At 36.9% G+C, this 14,900-nt stretch overlaps 1 protein-coding gene across 2 annotated transcripts; it reads right to left on the bottom strand.

Annotated features, from left to right (window-relative positions):
* Nucleotides 1-6,525: 6,525 nt before the first annotated feature.
* On the bottom strand, nt 6,526-14,486 carry lsr (lipolysis stimulated lipoprotein receptor). Of its 2 annotated transcripts, XM_027147979.2 has the most exons (11): nt 14,284-14,486; nt 12,468-12,794; nt 12,046-12,165; nt 11,683-11,739; nt 9,960-10,106; nt 9,482-9,676; nt 9,057-9,113; nt 8,488-8,616; nt 8,100-8,367; nt 7,572-8,025; nt 6,526-7,231 (listed from the first exon to the last, which is right to left on the bottom strand). In XM_027147979.2, the coding sequence occupies exons 1-11, from the start codon at nt 14,321-14,323 to the stop codon at nt 7,196-7,198; spliced, it is 1,830 nt and encodes a 609-aa protein (XP_027003780.1). In that variant the 5' UTR covers nt 14,324-14,486; the 3' UTR covers nt 6,526-7,195. The 2 variants fall into 2 exon arrangements, with proteins under 2 accessions (XP_027003780.1, XP_027003781.1); XM_027147980.2 differs by lacking the exon at nt 11,683-11,739.
* Nucleotides 14,487-14,900: the final 414 nt, after the last annotated feature.

The following is a 14,900-nucleotide window of genomic DNA, read 5'->3' as shown; positions in this document are numbered from 1 at the left end:
AGAAATATATTTAAAATTATTTTAAAATTAAATTATTTTTAAAAAATTGCTTCATTTCTCATTGGCACAATTCTGAACAATATCTAAGAAATAACAATGGCACAGAAGACTAAAGATATTTCTTCTTGAAGAAGCTGAATTTGATTAATCTTATAGTTTTTTTATTTGTTTGTTTGTTTGTTAATCACATCGACTTGTGAGTTTTATTTCAATGCTGAAGACATGTCCTTCATTAAGTTGGATACAGGCTTTACCAAAATGTTTAAATGTAAAATGTGTATGTGTAAATGTTTGCATGCCCTTAGGACAACATGGAACGTGATTGACAAAATAGTCAAATAGTGTAGGTTAAGTTATTACTAAAGGGGAAAAAAAAAACAATAATACTGGTTTAAAAGTGTGTCCTTTTTAAATAGGATAAACCATGTATATATCGCAAAAGTAACTATATATGATGGCTTAAGTGGTTAAGGCTCTGGGTTGTAGATGGAAGGATCAGGGTTCAAGCCCCAGCACTGCCAAGCTGCCACTGTTGGGAGCTTGAGCAAGGCCCTCAACCCTCTCTGTTCCAGGGTTTCAAAAACCTCCAAAAGTTGGGATATGTGAAGAAAAATTGCACCGTGCTGTAATGTATATGTGACAAAATTATAGGCTTATATAAAGAAAAACAGTATATAAAATGGCACTTATTTTACATAAATATTAATCTCACATTTTTCCATTTTTGTCATCTAGAAATTGTAGAATTGCAAAGTTTTAGACTGCTGAAAACTTTTACACTGGTGTTAAAAATAATGTTAAAAATAGAATTGTGATTAAAAATTTAAAACAACTGAATGTAAAGGTACAAAATATATAATGGTACAAAACTTAGGAGTTTAAAAATTGGAGGATTGTGGTGTAATCCTCCAATTTTTAAACTCCTAAATTTTGTACCGTTATGTTTTCTTAACACGGCACTATGACACAGATATGATGTCATTGGTTTAGATAACACTGTACCTTACTTTTTCATGGTCTCTATCTGACAATAGTATACTTCATTCATGAAATGACAATCCAAATGTTACACTCCCAAACTCCCAATACACACACACACACACACACACACACACACACACTCACGCCTGCCTCTTGTGTCTCCAGACACAGAGTTTATTGTTCGAACAGGCCAGTTCGAGCCTGACACCACACGACACAGGGAAGTTGATGTAAACTGATAATTGTCCATCACATCCAACCCTCCCCGCCTTCTTATATTATCTGGAATGTTTGTCTCAGCTCATTTTTTCGTTCTTAGTCTCTACTGTAAATACCAAACATGCTTTTCTACGTTACATTACAGTACAGCCAAATACATGTCCCTTTACCAAACCCCCCTTGCTTGCACTCGACTTAATTTGTAAAGGTCATGATGTCAGCGCTGCGCAGGCCAGTGCTTGTGCCCTTCAGGACAGGCTCACTGCTAAAGAAAAGGGCTATTGTCTCTCTTGCTGTTTGGGGAGACAGACTAGATGGATTGGGTTTATGGAAGAATGGAAAGATGGAGGAGATTGTAGAGAGAAGAGTCATGGAACTGAGTGACTCTGACAAAAACGTGTGAAGTATTGGAATGACGACCAGCCTCAAAGGTCTGAGATAGAACACTACAGAGTGTGTAAACTACTGCTCTGAGAAAGCACTCTAATTTCACTATATTGCGATGTATTGCAATAAAACATATTTATGTATGTCTGTTTTTGGATCAAAACCTGAAATGGGTGAGGCGTAAACCCATAACTATCCCACAATAAAGACTGGAAAATACTGGGGGAAAGAAAACAGGAGGTAAACAAAGCTTAAAATATGAGCCTGACCAGGCATTTACTAATGCTGAAATTCAGGGGCTCTTATCGTTAGGACTCTTATCCACAGAGGGCTGATAAGGCTACAAGCTTTTATTCCACCCAACCAAGGTGAAGTCAGGCTTAACTTCTGACAGATTGGCATGAAGCCACCTGCAGATAACATTGTTTTGTAAATGCATTGTACAACAACAATATTAATAAATTTGGACTTCCATGAGCTTCATATCTTTGCTCATTCAGGTTTATATGAAAGTAAAAACCTCTCACTCATTGATCAGAACTCTGACGCCAATATGTGAAGTAGTGGTTTCAAAAAGAACCAGTAAGCTTTTTAAAAAAAAGAGGGAACATAGAAACTTTTGACTTAACCAGGGCTGTCAAGTGTTACACATTGAGTGTGACAGTCACGCATTTCGGTCTTTTGTCACGCTCTCCCGCCACACATCGTATTTCTCGTGCAGAAAAACTTTGTGACTATTTATCATATATTTAATAAGCCGCAGCAGCCAAAATGTATCTGTCCACACCGCTGTCTCTATGGAACCGGGCCATAGTCGAGCCTGACACTTCAGCCAATCAAAAAAAAGAGGCTACACAATAGCCAATCAGAAAATAGCACTATCTGGGTAAGATTTAACGCAACAGCCAATGAAAAAGTAACATATTTATTAGAGAGGGTATTTTCGATGGTCGGTGGACAGCTTGTCTCTGGACGGGACATTGTCCTCAATCATGACCCTAAAAATGTCTGGGCTTGAGCCAAACTGTTTTAAATGGGAGCAACATTATAAATGATAAAGGAGTCCAAAAAGGCAACAAACACTTACAATAAACAACACTAGTCATAATCTCTCTCTCTCTCTCTCTCTCTCTCTCTCTCTCTCTCTCTCTCTCTCTCTCTCTCTCTCTCTCTCTCTCTCTCTCTCTCTCTCACACACACACACACATTCTCTCTCTCTCTCACACACACACACACACACACACACACACACACACACACACACACACACACACACACACACACACAAATTAATAAATGGAAATTAAACAAATACTTTGTATTTGGTTAAAATGTGGTCAGTGATCCTTACCAAACACAACAACAGGGGTGGGGGTGGACTGTCTTGACTGTCTTTAAAACTTGAGAGCCCTGCTTAACATTACAAATAATTTGATACACTCAGCCAAGTCACCCAAGTCCATACAAAACAGACCCATGGATGGGAAGAGTTACAGCACGTATAAAGAGTTATATGTCCTGGATGGACAGCTGTTTTTTGGGTGTCACGCAAGTCCTTTAAGTTATAAAAAAAAATTCCTGATGGATCCTCCTGTCCTCAAGTAATCCATAGATACATATGCCTTCTTAGTGGAAATGCAGTAATTTAGTAATAGCTAGGCTTTAAGATCATATGCAGATCGTATTGGTTGTGGGTGGTCCTACTTCCTTCTTTGTTGCATGGGTGCAGTAGTAGTACTAATAGTATACTGTCCTTTACTGTAGGATTTGAATGGATTAAGCTCACAACCACATTTTCACTGGGTTAGGGAAGCACGCATAGTTGCTATAATTTAGCAACATGAGATAACTGGTCTCTGGGGGTGATGTAATTGTGAAAAGGAGGTTTGTGGATTCACACAGCACTTGGGCCCTGCAAGGTCCATCACAGGAAGGTATTTACTGCTGATGACCCAGTAAGAGCTTATAGCACAGGTTCTTTGTAAGAACTCTATTTGTGGTATTCACAGCCTTAACCCTCACATCCCCCTGCAACAAAAAGAGGTGTTTCTTGTTCTACAGGGAGCTTTTTGAGTGCACCTAAAGGCTTGATGACCAAAACCACCCAAGTACCAACTGTTATTATTTGACACATGACTCAAAAAAATTGGCATTTACATGGTGTCTATTAATGTCACAGTATGAACAATACACTTCCCCTCATGTTTGTCTTTGTTGTGGGTTTAACTGGAGTTTGTTGGTCTTAGGCAATAACTGCTGTCTTTTCTGAACCTAGAAGGACAATGATGGGTTTCTCAACAGGCTTCATACTTTTCTTGGGATCTCCCATTTTGCCTATGCACTTGCTCATCAACTAAACTCTCCTCTATTAAAGTGAGCTGTGTTTCAGTAAACAGGCAACATTGAAAGTGATGAGATAGTATCCATTTTATACATCACTCTTATACTCTTAAACTTCTAACACATTCTCTTAAATAAGCACTGCATACCTAACAGGCAAGTAATGCCTGTTCTCAACCATGAGGTGTTCACATGCTGACTGTGTGAATAACGACTAACATTGCAGCTCCATATTAATTGTCACAAGCCATAACAATGCACACTACATCCATGAAAAAGATTTTAGTCTACAATAAAACGATGCAATTTCTGTACAAATTAGTCCATGTAAATCCATTTAACAACCAAACCTGTATATAAATCACACAAACACTAATATATTATGCTTAATGAAAGTCAGACAATAAATATAGTATGCTTACCAACCCATAAAATAGCTTCAGTAAATAAACTTAGAACTCGGTGGTTTTTGCTACATATCGTTTTTTCTACGAGTCGTTTAGCAAGAATGATGACCAAAACTAAATTTTTAAGAGAATGAGAAGTAGTATGATATTATACACACCCAGGAAAGCAACTACACATAACATTAGGATGAAAGCTAACAGCATTTAATCATAAAACATTACTCATTCATTCATTAATTTTTAGAAACATCTTTATCCTGCCCAGGGTTGTGACGGATCCATAGCCAATCCCCAGAGAACTGGGCTTGTGGAAACTGGGCATGGAATGCTGGTCTATTGCAGGGCACCAACACACACACACACACACACACACACAGACAAACACACACAGACACACACACAATCATACACTTATTCACACCTAGGGGACAATTTAGGCTTCCTAATCACCATGCATGTTTTTGGGAGATTGGGGGAAACCAGAGAACCTGAAGAAAACTCTGAACCTAGGAGCTTGGAGTGGAGAGACAACAGCACCAGCCAGAAGACATTATTGTCTTGTGATATTTTGTGGTATAAAGTGTTAGTAATTATTTCAAGTGGCCTTTTTGACCAGTTCACATGGGGTCTTCTTTAATCTATCTTCTAACATTATTTCTAATTATACACCATGCTTACTGACAGGTGACAGGTTATAAATTGGTGCGTCAGTCGAAGCTGCATGGATCTTAACTTAGTAACTTCATTTTAAACTTTACAATTTTAATTGTATCTATATTGAATTGAATCGAATCTTTTTTAGGATCATGACTAAACATGAAACTAATATACCAAAACACTTCATGCCTGCATCACACTGAAGACTTTAAGTATGTAGTTGATTTCTGCAAGTGATCTGCTTGAACAGACATTGCTTTCGTGTACAGCAGCAACCACTCATGCTTTAATGTACGCCATTACACAAGGAACTGAGAATACATAAGCAGCATGAAATTATTATCCAAGACACACTTTACTTTTTTTTATTTATTTCATCTTTATACACCTACAGCTAGTTAATGTCAGAACATTTTAACTATTAACCAATAAAAATTGACATAATATGTAATATAACTCACTTGATAGTTGTTCGTGCTGAAAGGTAGTGACTATTTGGACAATATCACAATTAAATAGTAATTAAAATAGATATTTATATTTTCTTTTGCATTTAAAGTAACCACACTTTAGAGCAGACAATATTTTACAAAGTATTACAAAATTGCAGACCGGTAATTCATATTTTAGCATTTAATCTGACTTCTAATATTCCATTGTTCTAAACCTTGAATGATTCACAGGTAATATTACAGAAACAGCACACTTACCTCAGAGGAAGATCCTCACTCCCTAAACAGCACGACTAAAATGCCAGCAATGCCAGTGTGATGCAAATCTCCTTCCCCATGGCATCTGTGTGCCCAAGCCCTCCCTTTTCATCCCACCGTCTACCAGATCCACTCCACCCGATGAGCATGCACATGCACACAGATTTTATCACAGTCTTGAACATATTTTTTCTTTGGCCTAAGTTTATTTTAAGGTGTTTTCTCATTAGTGAGATGAAAGTTTGAACAGGTTTACTACTGTGTACCATGTATAGACTGATGTTTGGGCCATTTTGATTTATTTACAGATACACATAGCGTCGTAAGACTACAGGACACTTCCAGTATCAACACACAAGGTCATGGGAAATGCACTATTGAATGAAGTATGATTTTCTGTAAATAGTGTATTCTTATAGCTTAAAGTAAATAAATAAAAAATGATAGTTGATCTGCAATGAATTATTTTCTAAATAAAATTTCCCTGAAACAGATTTAACTATAATAATGACATTAAAATAAATAATAAATAAAAAAAGATAAACCATAACCAAAAAAAAAAAAAAAAGTAAATTAAAATAAAGCATTTGTCTGGATTTCTCCATTATTTTCACTGATAAAAGCTTTTCTGCTTTTCCAAATATTATCATTAATAAACTTCAACATGGGAAGTTAATACATCTAAATATCTACATTATGAAAATTGAAAGGTCTTTTGGCTGTCGAAACAAGAGGCCCGAATCACATTCAGCCACACAATCCAAATGTCATGAGTTTACAGGAAATATTAACACCACCTAGTGGCAGCAAAAACAGCAAACATATTTTACATAAAAAAGTTTTATTGTCCAGCGATTTATAAAACATTAAAAAAAATTATCACATGATCATGGCTAAAAATACCAGAATAACAATTTACAGATCTGGTTAATTCCGATACAAAACCAAATGCATAGATAAAGTAAAGTATTCCTAAAACTAACATACAACATTGTGGCGAGAGGCAACATCTTTTCTTTTGCAACTAGCAATACAGAGAACTTACTGCCACCGTACTGAAAACAAATCAGTGGGGAAATCTTTTTACAGTAAATACAAAGATCTGTAAAATTGTTTTTATTATAATTTGTACACATTTACAATTCGGTTTCTGAGCCATAAAATGTAAAGCTTGTTAAGTGTTCAAGTGATACAAGTGTGATAAGTGGATATTAAGTGAAATATTCAATATCAGATTAAGAGTTTTAAAATTGGATTATTCATTATAAAACAATGTGATTTAAGCTATAAAACCATCAAATACAAATAAAACTATTGAAAAAGTAACATTGAAAAAAGTCATGAGTCTCGATTCTCGGATAAAAATTGCATTCAAACATGCATATCCTCATTTAATCCCATAATAAACTTTTAGCATCTGACAATGAAAAACACAAACTTACAAAACATTATAAACACACCAAAGGGACATGTTGACTGGATTCATGCAACGTTTCACACCACCAGACTCTCACGGCTCACAGCTCCATTCTGGGGAAGAGATACAATTTTACATAAATCACACAACTTGATTTCTCAGACAATAAAAAAGACGCCACCGTGGAATTACACAGATTTATCTGTCAAGCTTGTGATTAAAATATTGCTACTAATTTTTCCGGTAAAACTTCACATTCAGTAACAAATCCAATACTTTGAACATTAACTTAACCAGATACCCAAAGAGAAAAAGAATTCTAATTCCAAGTTCATTTGTTTCCGTATTTATTAATTTGCCATAAATGCTTCAGATTGTGAAAATTACTGCTAGTGGTAGTTTTATAACAGCTCAGAAAATAATCACAGTGTGTAACACAAGTGTAGTTCTCACCTTGCGGAGATTGCTCTTCTTGGACGATGCTAAGCTGTCTGTATCCTCAGCGTAGGATGGTGGCGGTGGGAAGCCGACATTGTTGGCACGCCGCTGGTCAGGATTGCCTGCAGGCCTGCTGAGAGGGAGCGGTGGTGGCCCTGCATGCCCTCCCCTGTAGCGGTCTGAGCGCTCACTGTCACTGTCAAGACGCTCACGACTCCGTGCCCGCTGCTCTCCCAACTTCTTCTTCTCCATTGCCTCCCGCAGGAAGCTGTCATCATATGCATCCCGGCCTCCGACGCCTCGTCCACGTTCCAGGTCCATCAAGTCATCTCGGCTGCGACTACGGCGACCTTTTAAGCCAACTTCCCGAGAGTCATTACGTAAACGATTGTCAGGAGAATAGTCACGGTGTCGATCATCAGGGACACGGTCATATCTACGAGCGCTGTTGCTCCATTCGTCATCAGAACTGCAGGGAGAGCAAAATGTTTATACCATCACGTATCATTAGATTAGTTAAAAGCCACATATTTCTTAGCTCACCCTCTTCTGCCTCGACTAGGGGGGTAATCACGGTCCCTATAATTCCGGCCGATATCATCAAGGTTGTCCATGGAACGAGCACGGCCACGGCTAGGATCAGCTCCGCCCCATCTCCTGGGCTCATCTCTCCGCATATTCTGAGATACGCTGCTGATGGTGCTCATGTTCTCATCATCATATACCGTGTTCAACTGGGGAGGCCTTGACCGACCACGATTACGGGGGTCACCGCCATCATGCAGAGAACTGATCTCACTCATACCATCATCTGTGTGAGAAAGAAGAAAAAAAGAATAAAGTTTTCCAAATTTCTCCACAGCCATTCCCAAAAAATGACCACCTAAATCAATGACAGTCAGGATAAACAATTATCCCCAAGAGAACTCACTGCGACTATAATTCCCTGCAGCAACGCCAGGCTGACTGGGGTCTATATTAGCAAGCTCACGCTCCATATAATACAGCAAACGGGTAGGATTTCCATCCTGATTCGCTTGGATACGGTATCCACTACGGGCTGAAACACAAACAAATACAATGAATAGCCAATGAGTTTGAGCTAATTATCTTATACTTGTTTTTGGTATAGTCACTTAGGTTTAATATCAAAAGGTAAATGAGACATTAGATCAGATTAACACCTTTCATTTCCCCATATTTACATCCTGAGGTTTTAAATAACATGCTACCTCTTGGTGACAGAGCAGCCAATTATTTACTGGAACAGGTAGATTTAACATGAATATTTGGTTTTCTTGTAATTCCAATGCTTTAAATAGGGAATTTAATTAAAACAAAAGATAACAGCGGAGATAATGTAAAAAAAAAAAAAAAAAAAAACAAGAAAGAGAGAGAGAGAGAGAGAGAGAGAGAGAGAGAAGGTGGGGGTAGCGGTTTGGCCTGGAGGATGAGTACACAGACTCAACTAGGTTAACAACATTTAAATTTTTAACTTACTCTGGCCTGCACCACCATCATGGTCATGTAGCAGTGGTACCTGGGATCCCTGACCAACTACAATGGAAAACAACAGTGAAACATCAAACCCAAATTTCCCAGTTATTCCGATTCATCAGTGACCACAAAGCCAAACAACTGTTTTCAGCAGAACACTACAGGGAAACTATATCTGATACAATCGAGTCTATTTGTCAGTACACTATTAATATTGTTCATAACATTGCACGTTCTACCAGACCTAATCTAAAGGCCATACAGGATAATTAAAGGTAGTGATTAAGTTTTGTGAATTAAATTAAAATTGACCAATGAAAGTGAATTAAGGGAAAAAGACAACATTTTTATTATCAGAGTTGTCGCTACAAGGAAAAAAAAATAAATTAAAAAAATCATATGCCAAGAGGATCTGAAAGGTTACCCACCTGAGCTGGCTGCATCAAAGTCCCTTCCATAGCCATTAGAAGGAGGGGCGTTGACACCTTGAGGCATGGGCAGCATTGGTATGGGTGGTGATGGCCCTCCCATATATGCTGGCTGTCCATACAAACTAGGAGCGAACATACTGGCTGCATACTGACTAGGAACCCCTGCCTTCACAGCTTTACCTGCTTCATACACTGTAATTAAAAAACACAAAAAAAAACCAGCTAGTGTTAGTATAGTGTGCACACAATGCAACTCCATAGTAAGCGATCATTCTCACCTAACGTTACCATATCATACATTTCACTGCAGCAAAGTTTTTTATTTATTTATCTACAACAGGGAATTTTTAAAGAAGACAAACTAATTAGTAATTTATGCTGCCCATGCAACAATTTGTGCGCTGATTATTGAAAGAAAACAATTATGAGCAGAGGGACAACAATCATAAATAAATACAGAAATAATTGTACTTACATGCTCTTGGGCAGCAGCAGCGTTCTGGGCAACACGGGCAGCTCACATAACAGCAACATGTGTGAGGGCAACACTGACACCAACAGATCCCAAAGAGCAGCAGCAGCAAGAAGAAACCAATCACCACCAATACCACCAACAACCAATCTAAAAGAGAGAGGACAGAATTAACAAAGAAATGGTAAATAAACTGAAATACACCGTTTCTAAAACAGATTAAGCTCATCAGATATTGGGATGGGGAAAATAACATTTTAATTTCCATTTAATTTCCTTTTGCTGTCAGCGAACAACAATCAACATTAATCCAAACCTGAACAACCTGAAGCAAATCAGCTTGGAAAATCCTTTACAAACAGTGCACAAAGTTGGAAGGAACTTACCCAACAGACTTAAAGTTAAAGTGCAGCAAAAGGTTGTTCTGCATATTGGTTTGTAATGCAATTTAGTGACAATCAATCTATTTACTTGCAATCCAGAAAATATCTGATGGCTAATTTTGCAAGGGACTGTATGTACTACAACTATAAGGTCAGTGGGCATGACAGATCACATAATGAAGGACAGTTATTTCCTTTGAACCTGTGCAGCGCCAAAAAAGCGATAGTAGTAGAAAAGTGTGTAAGAATAACAGAGTGGAAGGTTTCTTTTATGAATGTAATCTGACTACTTAAATAGGAGGCTTGTTATTCATTTGTTTCAAGATTATTGGAGCAGTTGGAGGTTTTATTCATTTATTCACTTTATACACACTTATAGAATTGGATCAAGGTTAATGCTGATTAAAATTAGATCAAATATTAGTTTAATAAATCAGTTAAAAAAAATAAATAAATACTACACTGCAAACCATGTCCATAGATGGCATGCAGCTTCTCAGAGCACGTTTTCTACATCAAGTAACACAAAGTGGAAATGCATGTTTTGATAAGTGGCTTAAACAATCAAAGGTGTAGTTTTATTTTAAATACATACAAAACATTTGAATAGTATTGAAACAGTGAAAATCTGATGTCATATGGATATTCATCATGCACTGAGTTTTTCATGATGGAAAACCAATCAGATGTTCTCTGTTTTTAAAAAGAAGAGTGGAGCTAGCAGCCTCAATCAACCCGTAAACTGTCTAAATCAGATGCTGCAAAAACAGAAAAAGATAAAGGATGCTTAGTACAAATCTGCGATTGTGCCCTGGCAATCACGTATCCGTGGGGAAAGTACATGAAACATTTCTTGACAATTCATTTCATTAACTATTTTTTCTTTAATGAAAACATGGCCCTGTCTCTGTTTTTCATTGGAATGAATAGAGTACAACACAATGCTGGAGATGATTAGATGTTTTTAAAAGAAAAAGAAGTAAGAGAAACCAGCCTGACAGGTCTGTCTCACAAGTTGTACTGCCACCAAAATCATAAACATAACAACTGCACACAACATGCGTTTACACACACGCACGCACAACATTAATTACAGATTCAAGTCTGAACATTTACTCTCTCAATCCCTGAGGTTATATTATTGTTATAGCAGCATCTACTGCTGTTTCCAGTGTAAGAGCATATTCCTTCCTCCATACAGACCATTGCATTATTGAATTTTTAACATCAGTTAAGGAGATTTTCTTTCAGATATGCAAATTCTTGCATATTGAAGTGAAGGGCTAAAAGGGGGCACGCAAAACAAAGGGGCTTCTAGTACTAAAGAGGTGCACATAGTGTACCTTCCATGATCAGTAAGTCAATGCCAGGCAGCAGGTCTGTAGTATTTGACTTTCTCTCTGTGAAAGAAGGAGGACAAAGCCATGATTGAAAAAGATTTTGCGATGACTATCCAAACAGAAAAATTCTCTGCTCTTAAAATGCTCTAATCTACATTTCAACCATGAGCCTGCTCAATGCCAGCTAGTATGAAAAGCTCCACAAAAGTCTTCACTGTTTTGCCTGTTCTACAAATGCTCTAACACACCCCACCACTCATCAAGGGAAAGGAAAAACTAATGAATAGGTGGCAGAAAAATTACAGCCTAAAGTTTGGCTTTGGGTGCAGATATGAAATAATCATCAATAAATCAAATGTATCTTACCCAAAACAATGAGTTCGGTATAGTCCTCGCCATTTCCTGAGAGGTCCTGGGATGAAGCAACACTGCACACATACACACCGCTATCTCCCCATGCAGTCTGAGCAATATTGAGATCGGCATCTGAAAAAAGAAAGCCATGATTTAGTGTAACTGCATTATTATACCTCTGAATATATTTGGATAAACAGCATGTAAAGAAGCATTTATTTATTGACTTTCCTCTAAAGCTAGCTCTAACTCAATTTGTAAAGCACATTAATTTTATAATGTGTTATTTTTTGCAAATTAACTATGTAGCTTTTGTGGATTTTCTTACTTCGATTGCATTTTTTTAACTAAAGTATTTAAACAATTGTGACAATGGCTCTGTTAACAATGAAGTAGTTCCTTTGAAGTCCTAAATCACAATCATTGTCTCTTACTGTTAACGATGCTGATCTTGCGGCCCTGGTAATCATTTCCCAGTGTGACTGAGGTCTGCTTAGAAGCCACAATGCGTACAGTCCTTGCACTGTCTGAGCATTCAATATTGGGGTTGTAGTTGGGGTTGGCCTGGGACAAGGCACTGTCTGCACTGCTTGGGTTAAGGGCAGCTTGGATAGGATCTCTGCAGAAGGACTTGTACTTCCAGGTGATAAGTGGGACTGCTGTGGCTGTGGTTGTGAAATCACATCTAAGAGTGACTGGCTGAAAGAGGATGACCACATAGCGTTTGACCGGGCAGACAACATTGACTCCTGAGGTGAAGCCTGTAAGAAAAGAGGAGGTTAGTCTGTGGTCGTTCACGTGCATGGCAAATCCAAAAGTATAACCATAATTGTGTAAAAACTATTCTTGTTCTGTTGTACTAATCTGTTATGGTCTCATTGTTGCAATTATAGGAATAGGGCTTTAAGAATTAATTCTTGTTTGTACATCACAATTATCCAACATGATGCCACAACTGAATCATTTCAGGAAGCAAAAAAAAAATCCTCTCTCCTGCAATCTGAAAACACACAAACACACACAGGTGTGAAGTGCTCCTTTGGTACAGGAGGGAACTGTAAAAAGATTAAAAGGGTAAATAATCTGAAACGACCAATTATAAGAGTAAGCAGCAAGACAAACCTTTTTTTTTATTTTGATGAAGAATATTACCTGCTAAACCAAGGGTGACTTCCTTTAGATTACGTTTGCAAGTTCTAAGATGTATTAAAGCGATCAGTGATAAATTCTGCTAAATAAAGAGACTAAATTAACTTTCAAATACACTCCGACCTAAAAACGCTGTTGACGTGGTTTTGTATATATTTTGCATGCCTTCTGACTTCATTCACCAAATAGCAATTATTTAGTAGCAGTTTCCTGATTGCATACAAATAGAATCTCACATTAATGAACACAAGTCAAACATAAAAATAAAAAAAAGCAGTCTGTAACTTTCTAGAAAACAAACTAACTTGTCAAATAGTATGCAATGACAGAGTACAACAAATTATTAACAGAACTGTAAAGACACAAAACCCTTTCAAGTCTACTGCCCTTAGACAGACATCTTTATATTCATTAGACCAAAAGCAGCTTTTCTTCTAAGGCATGATGCCTTCCAGAGTAGTGTTTACTGTTCTGCCATTGCAGGAGGACTTATATAAGTATATATTTTTTTAATATTGCACCACAATTTGGGGGGGCGCGCAAACTTGTCAAGAGATTGTAGTAACTGAAACTAGCAACTATGACTCACAGAAACCACGGAGAGGGTCATGCCATAATCTTCACACACAATCTAATTTTAGGCATTTGGAATGTACATTTTAACATTTACATAATTTAAAAAAACTCTGAACACCTATATGGCAAAAAAAGTCCCATTTGAATAAGTGTGTTTATTCAAGTTTCCTATATAGTTATGATTAAGGTAAAGATAAATGACACTAATTTTAAGGCATAGAATTCAAGCAAATGAAAAATGAAAAGTTATAAAATATGCTAAGTTAAAAAAATAAGAGATAAAATAAGTTAATATGTAATTAAACAGGTAAAAACACACAAAAATACATGCTGCATAAAATAAACAATGTGCTTGATTTAGGCCTAGAAATTCACTGCATGTCAGTATGTCAACATAACCGAGGCAGTCAGATTAAGAGTTCAAAACAATATTAAAAAGATTAAAGATTAAGTAAAGTAAGAAATGTAAAATAAAAATTCGACTTGTATTCCGGGGGGAATATAAATATTGTGATACTCCCATACCTGTTACCATGAGGATTATAAGGATCACAAATGAACGCATTTTTAAAAGTAGGTTAATAAAATATTTAAATTGACTTTAAAAAAAAAATCTTAAAGCTATCGAGGTAAACACGTATATCCGTAATTCAGTCTCTTTTTCTGTCTTGACGTGTTTTCCCTCACACAGGTGAATCCGCCATTTTGTTCGTGCTATGTTGTGTAGGTGTGAGACTGCAATCTGAAACTGAACAGGTGAAGGAGGAAGGGCGACTGTACCAAGTCTGACTTTACCGAAACTCACAGGGGTTCCGTGGAAAATATTTCATATGTATCACTGACGTACTTTTATATGCGATTTTATATATCATTGTATAACGTCTTTAATTGAACTTATATAGTAAATTTTTCCTTTGTTCCGAAGTAAATTTAATATCTATTAAGTTTTATAGTTCACTGACTACGCCCGTTATTCCTCAAAATGAGTGATGAATGGTTTCGTCGTGGTTCATGAATGATAAGATCAATAATCATTGCTTAAAAACAACAGTGAGCAAAACTGATAAAATCGAAACAGGAAAAAAAAAAGTAGTATCAACTTTTTTTTACCTACATGACACAGTTCCTGCTATTAAATAAAT

The sequence above is a fragment of the Tachysurus fulvidraco genome, chromosome 11 (assembly GCF_022655615.1).
Source record: "Tachysurus fulvidraco isolate hzauxx_2018 chromosome 11, HZAU_PFXX_2.0, whole genome shotgun sequence".
Classification (NCBI taxonomy): Eukaryota; Metazoa; Chordata; class Actinopteri; order Siluriformes; family Bagridae; genus Tachysurus; species Tachysurus fulvidraco.
This window is presented reverse-complemented; position numbering and strand designations above follow the sequence as displayed.

Bases quoted from the DNA above. Each gene is read 5' to 3' on its own strand.
- lsr (XM_027147979.2), bottom strand. From the start codon at position 14,323: ATGCGTTCATTTGTGATCCTTATAATCCTCATGGTAACAG. The intron at 11,740-12,045 runs GTAAGATACATT...CTTCTTTCACAG, and splicing joins TACCGAACTCATTGTTTTGG to AGAGAAAGTCAAATACTACA. The intron at 7,232-7,571 runs GTGAGAACTACA...TCTCTTCCCCAG, and splicing joins AGAAGAGCAATCTCCGCAAG to AATGGAGCTGTGAGCCGTGA.